General features: G+C 35.3%; 1 protein-coding gene across 1 annotated transcript in view; it reads right to left on the bottom strand.

Moving 5' to 3' along the window:
* Window positions 1-15,224, bottom strand: part of LOC140442405 (uncharacterized) — a 79,144-nt gene that overhangs the window by 9,282 nt on the left and 54,638 nt on the right. Inside the window, exons 32-37 of the mRNA XM_072533479.1 lie at window positions 14,691-15,128; window positions 10,004-14,287; window positions 9,531-9,929; window positions 9,130-9,426; window positions 7,092-7,598; window positions 2,300-2,476 (exon numbers count right to left, since the gene is read on the bottom strand). Coding sequence (XP_072389580.1) covers window positions 2,300-2,476; window positions 7,092-7,598; window positions 9,130-9,426; window positions 9,531-9,929; window positions 10,004-14,287; window positions 14,691-15,128 — 6,102 coding nt within the window. The remainder of the gene's footprint in view (window positions 1-2,299; window positions 2,477-7,091; window positions 7,599-9,129; window positions 9,427-9,530; window positions 9,930-10,003; window positions 14,288-14,690; window positions 15,129-15,224) is intronic.

Raw genomic sequence — 15,224 nt, 5'->3', positions numbered from 1 at the left:
AATCGTCTATTTTTTACTAGTTTCTTTTATATACTAATGTATTTTTGTTTTTATTTTCCTCTAAGGATTAAGTTGTAAAATAATTGTTGATATAAGGGATCAGCTTAATGTTTTTCCAACAACGGTTAAATCTTTTAGTGCTGATATCTGTTATCGAGAAACACCTGATACCTCTATTGTTTGCTTAGGATCACAATTTTTGATAAATTGGCGGTTAATCAAAGGTACTATTTAAATTTTGACAAAAGTTTGTAGAAAATAATTTGAATCATGGGTTTTGTTACAGGTTTTTTAATACAGTATTTTTATTGTCGACCAATGAGATATTTTCTCTTTCTATATCTCTAGTATTTTCTCTTCAGCGAAGGTTCACAATAATTTCTGCACATTCTTTTCTCTTATTGATAGATTACAAGCACATGGGACATCTTTAAAGGGTCATTTGAGCCGGCATAAATCACATATAAATCAATACTTCAATTTATAATAACTGCTTTAGAAACTATGCCGTACATTTTTATCGGTACGAGTGAGTACTCAGGTAAGATTAACTTACCACTCAGGGGGAGTTAGTATTTTGGTCCAACATTTTCGTACGGCATTCATAAAATTTCGGCCCAGTATCGGGCTACGTCAGTTCCGTCTTTGTTGGCGATTCACAAATCTTCGAGGGTACCTCGACGAGGACAGTTCTTGCATGTAAGAAGATGTTCCATATTCTGTGTTTCTTCACAGTCACAGTTAACATCATCTTGGTCTATTTTTCCCCATTTTGTTTCCAAGAGGAAAATACTCAGGCGGGTCATCCTGCACTATTTCAAGAAAGCTTTTCCTGGATTTTAGTCGCTTTCGTGGTGTTCGAGCTTTGTATAGGGCATGCCGCTCGTCCGCGAACTGTTTAATTTTCTCTATCTGCTCTTCAACGCCTCTGCGTGTTAAGGGGTTCTGCAAAACCCGCTGCTTTATATAGATTTGAGAGTGGCGTTGGTTTCATGCATCCCGTTACTATCCTGCATGTCTCATTTAGCGTAGTCTCAACTTCTCTGGTGTGGGCAGATCTACCCTAAATGGGGCACGCATATTCAGCAGTTGAGAAACACAGTGCCTGTGCCGTGGTTCTTAAAACGCCAGGACGTGCACCCCATTTACTTCCCGTTAGCTTTCTGAGTATGCTGTTCCTAGTTGTTACTTTTCCTCTCGTTTTTATGCAATATTGTCTGTAGGTGAGGGACCGGTTCAGAGTTACTTCAAGATATATAGGTTGGTTTATGTATTCTAATATATTACCATTCCACGCAATTTGGAGTTTTCGCTTGGCTTCCTTTGTGCGAAGGTGGAAAGCGCAGACTTGAGTTTTAGAGGGATTGGGTCTCAGGGAATTTTGCAGGTAATACGCTATCATTGTTTTTAAGACAGTTTCGAGTTTCTCCTTCACTTCTTAAAAACTAATTCTTTGAGCACATATTGTAAGATGGTCAGTATAGAGGAAGTGCTTGGTTTTGGTCGGCTAAGGTTGGTCATTTGTGTATATATTCAAGAGCATTGGTGCTAAAACACTTCCCTGTGGGAGGCCGTTTTTTTGAACTCTCCACCTACTTACTTTACCCTCCAGCATAACGAAAAATGTCTGTTTTGCAGTAAGGAATATACGACCTTACCCAGATGGTGGTCATTGAGAGTGTCGTATAATTTGCGGAGCAATGTTTTGTGCATTCCTGTGTCATAGGCTGCTGTCAAATATACGAAATCAGCCCCTGTTATAAGTTTTTTTTCAAACTCCTTTTCAATGTGTTCTGTTAATCTTACGGCTGCTGATGAGATGATGTTCTTCGACTCCCGTCGTGCGCCTTAATTTTCCTCTTATCGGCGAACGTTATGAGTTCTTATGTGGGGTATGGATATCTGCACGTATAAAGCAATCATTAATATTTTAATGAATTGTAAAATATCTACATTAGTATTCAGTTTTTGACACTCATCACAAAGTTACCTTTAATATTCACCCTTTTGCTTCATCTTTCATCTTCTTTATTGATTAAATATCATGCCCATTGCCATTTTAACATAGCTATGTGATTTCCTTCATCTTTAACTCTTTTCTTCTTTCCTGTCTCTTACCGCATTCTAACCATAAAGAAAAAACATACAGTTTGTCTATTATAATTTATTTTTATAATCTCTTTAGATCAAAATATAAAATCAGTATATTATTATGAGTATATCAGTAATCAGTATTTTGTTAATATTTTATTTTATTCTACATTTGTAATACAAAATATTTGAACAATTTGATCCTTCTAATTGGATTTTTCACAACCAGCATCTTCCGGCCAATCGCATGTGTTAATTGAAGGATTGAAGTGTAGACCTCCTGGACAGTTGTAAAGATATGGTGCTCCATTCGAACATTGACAGAATTTGGTGCAATCTGGAAGTGCTGCGTACACTGGGAACTCAGCATCTACTGCTGGGCAAACTGTCAAGAGAATAGCTAATTTTTAGTATATGTGATTAAAGAGTAATTATTTTATTGATGAGAGTTTGAAATGGATACTGTAAACTAATATTAAAAATAATGGAGAGTGACGTAATTTCAATATTTTGATTTTTTGTGGTTTAATAATTTACTAATACAGTAGACTCCCTCTATAACGAGAACTGAAATGGCAGACTAATTACCTCGTTATAAGCGGATCTCGTTATATCCAACAACAATAATACTGTGCATACATATGAATATGTAGTTTTCTAAAACATTAACTTTCTATAGTGAAGCCATTCGGAGCAATATAAGATGTTAATAAATATTGTTTGAATGGCGTTTTTAAAACAAAGTTGTTTACTTTTATTGTCAATGAAACGCATTAAAACAAAAAAGAGTTGTTTACTTTTACTGTCAATGATATACGTTAAAATAAAAAATCTGTATTCTTTAAATATGTATAAAGCGTATAAAGTTATTTTGTCATTTTTAGCTGCTTTAAATTGTCCAGTATTCTATCTATCATATTTTCTAAAGATGTGAAACAGTTTTATGCTTCTTCATTTGCGTTTTGTCCTTGGATAAAGTTTCTGACAACCTTCCTTAAAACACCTTCCACATCTTGTCTATTAGGACCCATATTATTAGGTGTGAATGGTCAACCCCGTACAATGACACTTGTGAATCATAAATTTTACATTTCCGACTAAAAATCATAAATTGTAAGAAGTTTATTGCGGGCGGCCCGCAGTTAAAAAGGGTATTTATTTATAGCTACGGCCGGGCCAAAACGTAAAAAACACGTTTTTCAATCTTATTTTTTCTCGTTATAAGCAAATTTACCTCGCTATAGAGGGTTATAGTTCAATAGAAATTTCACGGGACATCTAATGTACCTCGTTATAAGCGAAACCTCGTAATAACGGTGTTCGTTATAGAGGGAGTATACTGTAATATCTTCCATTAAGTAATTTCTTTTAATAAAGTTATCAAGCTTGCTGAGAAACTGTATTCTACTGAGAAATTTATTAGCCATTTTGTTTCCTTTATATAAATAATGCAGCCTCTTTGATTTTTTTCCTACCAGCTTCTTTAAAAACCATTGATATAAATCTTTCCATTCTGCTCTCTGTTCATTCAAAATACATAGCATCTGATGATAGAGGTTTTGGTACTAAGTGGTAAATCGTGACTTCTAAAAAGAGACTTCATCTTCACGAACGCTGATCTTGCTTTCCCTATGCGTTGTTTTATTTTAGTAGAGTGGTCCCATTGACTGTTTATGTTAGTACCAAGATATATTGTTTAACCTGTCAATTGGCTGTTGGTTTACCAAAATATGTTTATTTAATATTTCGCACTTACTAACTACCATGTAACTGTTCTCGACTTATATCTGATATGCGCGACATTATTGCTTGTAAACCATCTAGGCTATCTGCAAAAGCTACCTCGTCGTCAGCATATCTAATGTTGTTTAGATGCACTCGGTTAACTTAGATGCCTTACTCTAGTTGTCCCAGTGCTTGCTCGAAGATACGCTTCTAGTACATGTTAAATAGCACTGGAGACAGAATGCATCCTTGTCTCACCCCTCTATCTATGGAGATTGTGTCTGTCAACTGGTCATCCACTTTAATGTTGGAAGTCGGTTGTGATATAAAATATATATAGTTCGCAAGTCTCTATCATCCAAGCCGACTTCTTTCAAGACGGATATGAGCTTATCATGTTTTACTCTATCAAATGCCTTTTTGTAGTCAATAAAACAAATATATACATCACAGTTGACATCTCTGCACCTCTGGATAAGCACTTATATAGCGTATAGAGCTTTTCGGGTGCCTAACTTTAACCAGCTTTGATATTATAGCAATAATATTAAAATAAACAGATGGTACAATGTAATATATATTTCTTGGGGTTCTTCATTGGTCCCTACCTACTTAATCTTGTTATGGATTCATTAACAGAGAAAGTGAGAGAGGGGACTCTCTCTTGGTCAATGCTCGTTGCGGATGATAAAGTATTAAAGGAGGAAAGCAAAGAAATGTTGGAGGATAAGTTGTAGAGAAGGGCTATTGTAGAGGGAAAACTTGAGGTTAGCACGTCAAAAACGGAGTATATGTGACTGGAAGAGACAGGAATGGTTGGGATATAGAATTTCTTGAGAAAAACTAGGACAAGTAGGAGAATTGAAATACCTTGTCTCCTAAATAATGGAAAATGAGACACTAGATCGAGAAATTGCCCATATAACATTTGGGCTGGTTGGTTTAACTGGAAGAGAATGAGCGGAGTACTCTGTGTTACAGGTTAAGGGTTAAAAGAAAACGTATATAGAAGTGTGGTGAGGCCTGCGTTGGTGTATGGTGGTGAAGTATGGCATGTAAAGAAGGTTTAGGAAAAGAAGATGGCAGTAGTTGAAATAAATATGTTATGGTGGATAATCGGTAAAACTAGAAGGGAGTAGATCAGGAACGACGTGATTAGGTAGAGAAAGAGCCTTTGTTCACTACAGTCTTAAAAAAGGTTTAAGAACAAAAATTGCAATGATTTGGTTATGTCAGACGTAAAAATGAGAACTATGTGAGAGGAAGGATAGAGCTATTACAAAGTGAGGGAAAGAGGGGTAGAAAAAAAAAGAGGAAAAGATGGAAGACTGTTTGGCAGAGGACTTGTGAAAAAAAGGTTTAAGTGAAGAAGAGACTATGAACAGAAATGAGTTACGAAGAAGAAAAAGGAACATCTAGACCCTTGAAAGAAAAACGCTCCTTGATAGACCCATTGGTCAGAGAAGAAGAGGAAGACCTAGAACAAGGTTTCTTGATAACATCGATGAAGACATGAGAAATATGTCATGAATAGGGACGACTGGAGAGAAATTCTTGAGGAGGCTAGGACCCACGTAGGATGAGACCCTTGAAAGGATACATAAAAAGAGAAAACTAAGGAAGAAGAAGGAGAAGAAGAAGGAGAAGAAAAAGTAGATCTGTCTTTTTGAAAATCGGTTTGTTCTTCTACCATAACGGCTTCGGTTATATTAATATTTTTAATCAATTATAATCAATAGATTGATACCACAAGATGTCATAGTATTACATCTACCGTTGTTTATTAATGACTCTTCTAAGTCGGATGTATCTTCTTCTTTTCTATCGATTTGTTTGCCTATTGATTAATTATGCATCCCATAATGGCTAATCTGTTTGTCTTAAAATAGTCCCTGATTCGTTTCAAGGTTTATCAAGATACATTTTATTTTTTCCTCTTTATTATTTTGTTAGTACTTGTGATATGACGGTTTTTATTCAGTTTCTACATTTTCAGTTGTTAATTCCATTATCGTAATTCTTTCCTAAAAGGTAAAAATGAAAATGTGAACGCTATAGACAAAATCATTAAAAAGACGATAGGAAGTGGGTCATAACCACGTCTATCTTAGGAAGTGGATATAATGACTTATAACCACGTCTATCTTGAGGCCATCCAACTTCTGAGGAATACTAGGTCAAACAGAAGACCAAAATATTTCGAGGTAGAGAAACGTACCGGTTTCTCAGCAGCAGAGTATTCAGCTCCGATTTGGACCTGATTTGCTCCCATTCGCAGTATTCATCTAGCTATAAAAATGAGATCTGGGTGTATCACTGCAGTTCGCAAGATATTTCTTAGAATAAGAATTCATTCTCCCTGTAATTGAATATTATTGTACTTAATGATTTTCCTAGTCTGATGCCTATTCTGTTGTTTTTGTCAAAACCTTTAGTTTTGTTTAGGTCGTATTTCGAATGCCTTTTCTAAATTGACGAAGCACGTGTAGGCTGGTTTGATGTATTTTTTAAATTTCTTAACTATTTTCTTGATCACAAAGACTACACTAGTGCTTAATCTTATGCTTCTAATTCCTTGTTGTTCGTCCAATATACCAAATATTTTTGATAACTTATTAATTAGTACAATTGTTGGAAGTTTAAAAATGGATCTTAATAGGTCTATTCTTCTATATTCCACCAATAGTGAAGGAGCTGAAAAATAAATAGACTGAGTAGCTCAGGAAGACACTATTGCCTGTTCGCCAATAGGAAGCTAATCAGTGGGAAGACCACGAAAACGATGGAACGACAACTTACTGGAGACACGTTGAACACCAGACAGAGTCATGTCTACACAAAAAGAACAAGAAAAACAAAAAATAAAAGAAGAAGAAGAAGAAACAAAAGAAGTAAGGATAAATAAGAAGGCCGAGAGAGCCAACAAACCACCTCGGATTAGGATATATACTAAGAACTTTTATATCTAAAATACATATCTTAAATATCTAAATCAGAAGGCAAGTAAATGATGGACAAATTGTCATCTTCATTTTCAGGCGAACTTGTCAAGGCTTATTACAACTAAAATGATCTATGCATTTTTAGAGTTTCGTTCAATATATTATTAAAAATTCAAGTCTTAAAGACCATACATGTACATATTTAATAATGTAGGAAAGACATATGACTCAATAAGTTCCTGCTGTTAATTCGTATAGGGAATGATAATGTAATGGAAGTTTGCTACTTTATATACTGTATTTTTACTAGGCATCAGATGAAACTATACGTACCAACATTATTTTGCAAACAGTCTTCCGATCCAAGTAGTGGTTCATTGCGGTTTTCTTCACTTGTTGAACTATTTTGTACAGTTGTGTCTTCTGTGGCTGTAACTTCAGTAGACACAGTGGGAACAGAATCTGTTACGGTGTTCTCACCAGTACTTGTTGAACCACTTTGTACAGTTGTATCTTCTGTAGTGATAACTTCAGTAGAAGCAGCGGGAACTGCAGAACCTGTTACTTCATTCTCACCAGTACTCGTTGAACTACTTTGTACAGTTGTGTCTTCTGCTGTGATATCTTCGGTAGAAACGGCGGGAACTGCGGAAGTGGTTACGTTATTCTCACCAGAACAAGACGTTCTTTGAGGCCAATCGCAGGTATTTGATCGTGGATTAAAGAGTAGACCATCTGAACATTGATGTTCGAACGGCACACCATTCAGACACAGGCAAAATTTGGAGCAGTCAGGTAAAGCAGCGTAGACTGAATCTTGTCCGTCAACGACTGGGCAAACTAAAATTAACAAAAATATATAAATATTGAAATAGTATTCAAATAAAACGTAGTAGCACTACGTGTACTTTTTAAGATATCTTAGGAGAGAGAAAGAAGAATAGACCACAGATATTTGAATAGCATTCAAAGTATATACGAAAAGGCTACAATAACTGTATACCTTCGTTCTTCTTCTTCTTCAGTGCCTTATCCGGTCCGGATGTTGGCAATCATCAAGGCTATCATGGTTTTGTTGACTGCTCTGCGAAACAGCTCCACTGAGGTCATCCCAAACCATTATCGGAGATTTTTCAACCACGAGATACGATGGCGTCCCGGTCCTCTTCTGCCAAATACTTTACCCTGCATAACGAGTTGAAGAATTCGATATTTTTCTTTGTTCCGCATCACGTGGCCGAGGTACTCAAGCTTATGTTGTTTATTTAGATTAAGCACTTCTTTTTCTTTTGTCATGCGCTGTAGGATCTCAACGTTGGTGACATGGTCCACATAAGATATTTTTAGTATCCTTCTGTATATCCACATAATATATACCTTCTTTACATGACCAAAAAAATAAACATTGGCAAAGGTGTGCGGCAAGGAGATACTTTGTAGGAAAAAATAGTCATAATAGTCCTGGAGTACATTGTCCTCATAGTAAACGACTTAGGAGAAGCCAGAGTTATACTTAAATATATACTTAAGTAACATAGAAGTCGATTTAAGACTAAAACCAAAATGATGACAAATCTCGTCCCCAATGAGCTAGTAGAAATCGAGAACTCGTCGAACGAAGATTAATTCGAGACACCCAGACATATGAGCAGCTCGGAAAAATACTCTTGGATGGGCAGCATTTGGAAAAAAAATTGGGTAAATGTTTCAATTAACTTAAAAAGAAAAATGTTCAATCAGTGTGGTCAACTAAGTCTTCACATACGGCATAAAAATATTAACTCTCACAATAATATTACCCTAATAAGATGAACAAAGGGTAAGGTGAAGATATCATTGCTTAGTATAAGCTCAAGAAATAAAGTAAAAATCGACGAAAAAACTAAAATAAAATTACAAAAAACATAATACAAAATAATTACAAAAAATTAAAAAGAATTACAACTAATTGGATAGCAGAGACAAAGGAAATATATTAGACAGAAATATCTATTGGTGGCCTATGTTTACCAGTGGACCAGCCAGGACAGATTAATAATGTATAAGTTGGTAAAATTTGACGCCAAATTTTTGAGAGTGATAAATATTTCGCTGATGATCCAAATAGAAACCGGACCCAAGAGTTTTTAGCGTGGTAAAAGTACATACTTTATATAGTTATTAATAGTAAAACTCTATGAGTTACATATTAAAACATGTTAAAAATTGACGCAAAAAGCATAAGATTACATCTGTGATTTTGGAAAATTTTATATATCACACACAAAAATTGGAACAAGTTTTTTACCAATTCCCTTTTTTTTTCGAAATTTTGTTTATTTATAACGTACATTGTAATAAGATATTAATAATAATTAAGGATACTACTTACCAACATTATTTTTCAGACAAGTTTCAGTTCCATTTACAACAGCATTACTTTCAGTGGTACTTATTTCCGTTGTAGTTTCGTCTGTATTTGTACCCTCCGTTGTTACTGCAGGAGTTGTAGCGTTATTATTGGTGCATGCAACATTTTGAGGCCAATCACATACGTTTAGTGAAGGATTAAAGTGTAGACCTCCTGGACAGTTATAAAGATATGGTACCCCATTTGAACATAGACAGAATTTGGTACAATCAGAGATAGATGTGAACACTGAATCTGGTCCATCGATTGCAGGACAGACTAAAAAAAAGTTCGCCAAATTTAGTGTCACATAAAAAGTTGCTTAAGTCGTTATTTTAAGAATAAATAAGCAATAAAACATAGCTATGGATATTTTTACTTACCAACATTGTTTTGAAGACATATTTCTGTTCCATTTTCTGGAGCAACAGTTGTATTGCTAGCATCATCTTTTGTTATATCTGTGCTTGAACCACTAGCTTCTGTAGAAGTAACATCTGTGGTAGTATCTTCTTCGGTAGTATTGCTTGCAGATGTAGTCTTTTCATCAATATTATTTTCAGTAGAAGTCTCGACAGTTGTGCCTTCAGTGCTCATAATAGTACTATTAGATCTATTACAGCCTGCATCTTCTGGCCAATCGCAGACATTAAGGGAAGGATTGAAATGTAGACCAAGTGGACAATTATGCAAATATGGTACCCCATTTGAACATTGGCAGAATTTGGTACAATCTGGTAAGGAAGCGTAAACTGAGTCTTGTCCATCAATTTCAGGACAAACTAAAATAAATATAAATATTAAAAAACTTTTTTTAAGTATCTAATTAATTTATCTACCCAAACTATTAACTTACCTACAGAATGTTGAAGACATAGTCCTGTTCCGTTCTTAGGTATATCTTCAGAAGAAGTTGTAGTTTCGGTTTGACTCTCCGTAGTACTAGTGACATCTGTGTTATTTTTAGTAGTGCTTTCGTCTGCGGTACTATTATCAGTACTTGTTTCTTCAATATTACCTGTTGTGCTACTAGAAACATTCTCTTCTGTTGTAACATTGTTAGTTGTATTTTCACTAGTAGTTGTTTTTGTTTGACTGTCCGTAGTACTACTAATATCTGTGTTGTTTTCAGTAGTGCTTACGTCTGTGACACTATTAGGAGTGCTTGTTCCTTGATTATTATCTGTTGTACTACTAGAAATGTTCTCTTCTGTTGTTGAATTGTCAGTTACATTTTCACCAGTTGTAGTTTCGGTTTGACTGTCCGTAGTACTAGTGACATCTGCATTGTTTTCAGCAGTGCTTACGTCTGTGGCACTATTGGGTGTGCTTGTTCCTTGATTATTATCTGTTGTGCTACTGGAAATGTTCTCTTCTGTTGTAACATTATCAGTTACATTATCACCAGTTGTAGTTTCGGATTGACTCTCCGTAGTGCTAGTGACATCTGTGTTGTTTTCAGTAGTGCTTACGTCTGTGGCACTATTAGGAGTGCTTGTTCCTTGATTATTATCTGTAGTGCTACTAGAAATGCTCTCCTCTGTTGTTGAATTATCAGTTACATTTTCACCAGTTGTAGTTTCGGTTTGACTGTCCGTAGTACTTGTGACATCTGTATTGTTTTCAGTAGTGCTTACGTCTGTAGTAGTATTAGCAGTGCTTGTTTCTTGATTATTATCTGTTGTACTACTAGAAATGTTCTCCTCTGTTGTTGAATTGTCAGTTACATTTTCACCAGTTGTAGTTTCGGTTTGACTGCCGGTACTACTAGTGATCTCTGTGTTGTTTTCGGTGGTGCTTTCGCCAGTTGTATTATTATCAGTACTTGTTTCTTCAACATTACCTGTTGTGCTACTAAAAATATTCTCTTCTGTTGTAACATTATCAGTTACATTATCACCAGTTGTAGTTTCGGTTTGACTCTCCGTAGTGCTAGTGACATCTGTGTTGTTTTCAGTAGTGCTTACGTCTGTGGTACTATTAGGAGTGCTTGTTCCTTGATTATTATCTGTAGTGCTACTAGAAATGTTCTCCTCTGTTGTTGAATTATCAGTTACATTTTTACCAGTTGTAGTTTCGGTTTGACTGTCCGTAGTACTAGTGACATCTGTATTGTTTTCAGTAGTGCTTACGTCTGTAGTAGTATTAGCAGTGCTTGTTTCTTGATTATTATCTGTTGTACTACTAGAAATATTCTTTTCGCTTGTAGAACTGTCAGTTACATTTTCATCAGTTGTAGTTTCGGTTTGACTGTCCGTAGTACTACCGATATCTGTGTTATTTTCAGTAGTGCTTACGTCTGTATTAGTATTAGTAGTACTTGTTTCTTGATCATTATCTGTTGTACTACTAGAAATGTTCTCCTCTGTTGTTGAATTATCAGTTACATTTCCACCAGTTGTAGTTTCGGTTTGACTGTCCGTAGTACTAGTGACATCTGTATTGTTTTCAGTAGTGCTTACGTCTGTGGTAGTATTAGCAGTGCTTGTTTCTTGATTATTATCTGTTGTACTACTAGAAATGTTCTCCTCTGTTGTTGAATTATCAGTTACATTTCCACCAGTTGTAGTTTCGGTTTGACTCTCCGTAGTACTAGTGACATCTGTATTATTTTCAGTAGTGCTTTCGCCAGTTGTATTATTATCAGTACTTGTTTCTTCAACATTACCTGTTGTGCTACTAGAAATATTCTTTTCGGTTGTAGAACTGTCAGTTACATTTTCACCAGTTGTAGTTTCGGTTTGACTGTCCGTAGTACTACCGATATCTGTGTTATTTTCAGTAGTGCTTACGTCTGTATTAGTATTAGTAGTACTTGTTTCTTGATCATTATCTGTTGTACTACTAGAAATGTTCTCCTCTGTTGTTGAATTATCAGTTACATTTCCACCAGTTGTAGTTTCGGTTTGACTGTCCGTAGTACTAGTGACATCTGTATTGTTTTCAGTAGTGCTTACGTCTGTGGTAGTATTAGCAGTGCTTGTTTCTTGATCATTATCTGTTGTACTACTAGAAATGTTCTCCTCTGTTGTTGAATTATCAGTTACATTTTCACGAGTTGTAGTTTCGGTTTGACTATCCGTAGTACTAGTGACATCTGTATTGTTTTCAGTAGTGCTTATGTCTGTTGTAGTATTAGCAGTGCTTGTTTCTTGATTATTATCTGTTGTACTACTAGAAATGTTCTCCTCTGTTGTTGAATTATCAGTTACATTATCACCAGTTGTAGTTTCGGTTTGACTGTCCGTATTACTAGGGACATCTGTATTGTTTTCAGTAGTGCTTACGTCTGTGGTAGTATTAGCAGTGCTTGTTTCTTGATTATTATCTGTTGTACTACTAGAAATGTTCTCCTCTGTTGTTGAATTATCAGTTACATTTTCACCAGTTGTAGTTTCGGTTTGACTATCCGTAGTACTAGTGACATCTGTATTGTTTTCAGTAGTGCTTACGTCTGTGGTAGTATTAGCAGTGCTTGTTTCTTGATTATTATCTGTTGTACTACTAGAAATGTTCTCCTCTGTTGTTGAATTATCAGTTACATTTTCACCAGTTGTAGTTTCGGTTTGACTATCCGTAGTACTAGTGACATCTGTATTGTTTTCAGTAGTGCTTACGTCTGTGGTAGTATTAGCAGTGCTTGTTTCTTGATTATTATCTGTTGTACTACTAGAAATGTTCTCCTCTGTTGTTGAATTATCAGTTACATTATCACCAGTTGTAGTTTCGGTTTGACTGTCCGTATTACTAGGGACATCTGTATTGTTTTCAGTAGTGCTTACGTCTGTGGTAGTATTAGCAGTGCTTGTTTCTTGATTATTATCTGTTGTACTACTAGAAATGTTCTCCTCTGTTGTTGAATTATCAGTTACATTTTCACCAGTTGTAGTTTCGGTTTGACTATCCGTAGTACTAGTGACATCTGTATTGTTTTCAGTAGTGCTTACGTCTGTGGTAGTATTAGCAGTGCTTGTTTCTTGATTATTATCTGTTGTACTACTAGAAATGTTCTCCTCTGTTGTTGAATTATCAGTTACATTATCACCAGTTGTAGTTTCGGTTTGACTGTCCGTATTACTAGGGACATCTGTATTGTTTTCAGTAGTGCTTACGTCTGTGGTAGTATTAGCAGTGCTTGTTTCTTGATTATTATCTGTTGTACTACTAGAAATGTTCTCCTCTGTTGTTGAATTATCAGTTACATTTTCACCAGTTGTAGTTTCGGTTTGACTATCCGTAGTACTAGTGACATCTGTATTGTTTTCAGTAGTGCTTACGTCTGTGGTAGTATTAGCAGTGCTTGTTTCTTGATTATTATCTGTTGTACTACTAGAAATGTTCTCCTCTGTTGTTGAATTATCAGTTACATTATCACCGGTTGTAGTTTCGGTTTGACTGTCCGTATTACTAGTGACATTTGTATTGTTTTCAGTAGTGCTTACGTCTGTGGTAGTATTAGCAGTGCTTGTTTCTTGATTATTATCTGTTGTACTACTAGAAGTGTTCTTCTCTGTTGTTGAATTATCAGTTACATTTTCACCAGTTGTAGTTTCGGTTTGACTATCCGTAGTACTAGTGACATCTGTATTGTTTTCAGTTGTGCTTCCGTCAGTGGTACTATTACTAGTGCCTGTTTCTTGATTATTGTCTGTTGTATTACTAGGAACGTTCTTTTCTGTTGTAATATTGTCAGTTGTATTTTCACCAGTTGTAGATTCTGTTTGACTGTTCGGAGTATTAGTAATATCCGTGCTGTTTTCAGTGGTGCTTTCGTCAGTTTGACTATTATCAGAGCTTGTTTCTTGATTATTGTCTGCTGTACTACTAGAGATGTTCTCTTCTGTTGTAACATTTTCAGTTGCATTTTCACCAGTTGTAGTTTCAGTTTGATTGTCCGTAGTATTAGTGATATCTCTGTTGTCTTCAGTAGTACTTTCTTCTGTTGAAGAACTTTCGGTTACATCTATTGCATTGTTACAGCCTGCATCTTCTGGCCAATCACAAACATTTAGTAAGGGATTGAAATGTAGACCTATTGGACAAGTATGGAGATACGGTACCCCATTAGAACACTGACAAAATTTGGTACAGTCGGGTAAGCGGGCATAAACTGATTCTGGTCCGTCAACTTCAGGACAAACTAAAATTAAAAGGGATTATTCAGTAAATTTAAATATATTTCAATCTATTTATTTTATACGTATTTACAAAATATTTAGAAATTAACATACTAAAACTATTAGACAAAGGTATATTTTTCTAATCTGTTTGCATTTTGATGTAATCATCTCGCAATAACTTTAGTAAGCAAGTCATTTTATTATTATCCAAATTAGTCTGCAATCATGACTAAATGTGAATTTAAGCTGAATTAAATATTGTCTCTATAGTCTGTTGAAACAATTCTTATTGTATGTCTTCTATTACTTTATTTTAAACTGTTATTTGTAATACTATCAATCTTCACCATATAATATGAATAAATGTAAAGAATGCTTCGTTTAACACTTTTAAAGAATAAGAAATAAAATATTTTTACTCACCAACGTTGTGTTGTATACATAGTTCTAACTCAGTTTGTGGAGTCGCAGTAGTACTTTTGTTGGAATTGTCTTCTGTTACATCTACGCTACTGTCATTTGTAATACTAGCCTCTGTAGTAGTTATTTCTGTGGTATTATTTTGTGCGTTATTTTCAGTTGTATTTCCTTCCTGGCTATTACTTGCAGAGGTACTCTCCTCTGTATTATTATTTTCAGTTTGGGTGCTGACAGTTGTACCTTCAGTGCTGATGGCAGTACTATTATTACCGCTTGTGCAGCCTGCATCTTCTGGCCAATCACATACATTGAGTGAAGGATTAAAATGTAGACCGGCTGGACAATGTTGAAGATAAGCTACTCCGTTTGAACATTGACAGAATTTGGTACAGTCGGGTAAAGATGCATAAACTGAGTCAGCTCCGTCGATGGCTGGGCAAACTAAAATAGAAATATTCAGTTGTTATTTTACAGTGAACTCTAAAAATCAAATCGTTAAAAACCATCAAGTAAGAATAAAAACATCACAATTGTATG

This window comes from Diabrotica undecimpunctata, chromosome 5 (assembly GCF_040954645.1).
Source record: "Diabrotica undecimpunctata isolate CICGRU chromosome 5, icDiaUnde3, whole genome shotgun sequence".
In the NCBI taxonomy this organism is placed as follows: Eukaryota; Metazoa; Arthropoda; class Insecta; order Coleoptera; family Chrysomelidae; genus Diabrotica; species Diabrotica undecimpunctata.
The sequence above is the reverse complement of the archived record's forward strand: the minus strand, read 5'-3'. Positions and strand labels throughout refer to the sequence as shown.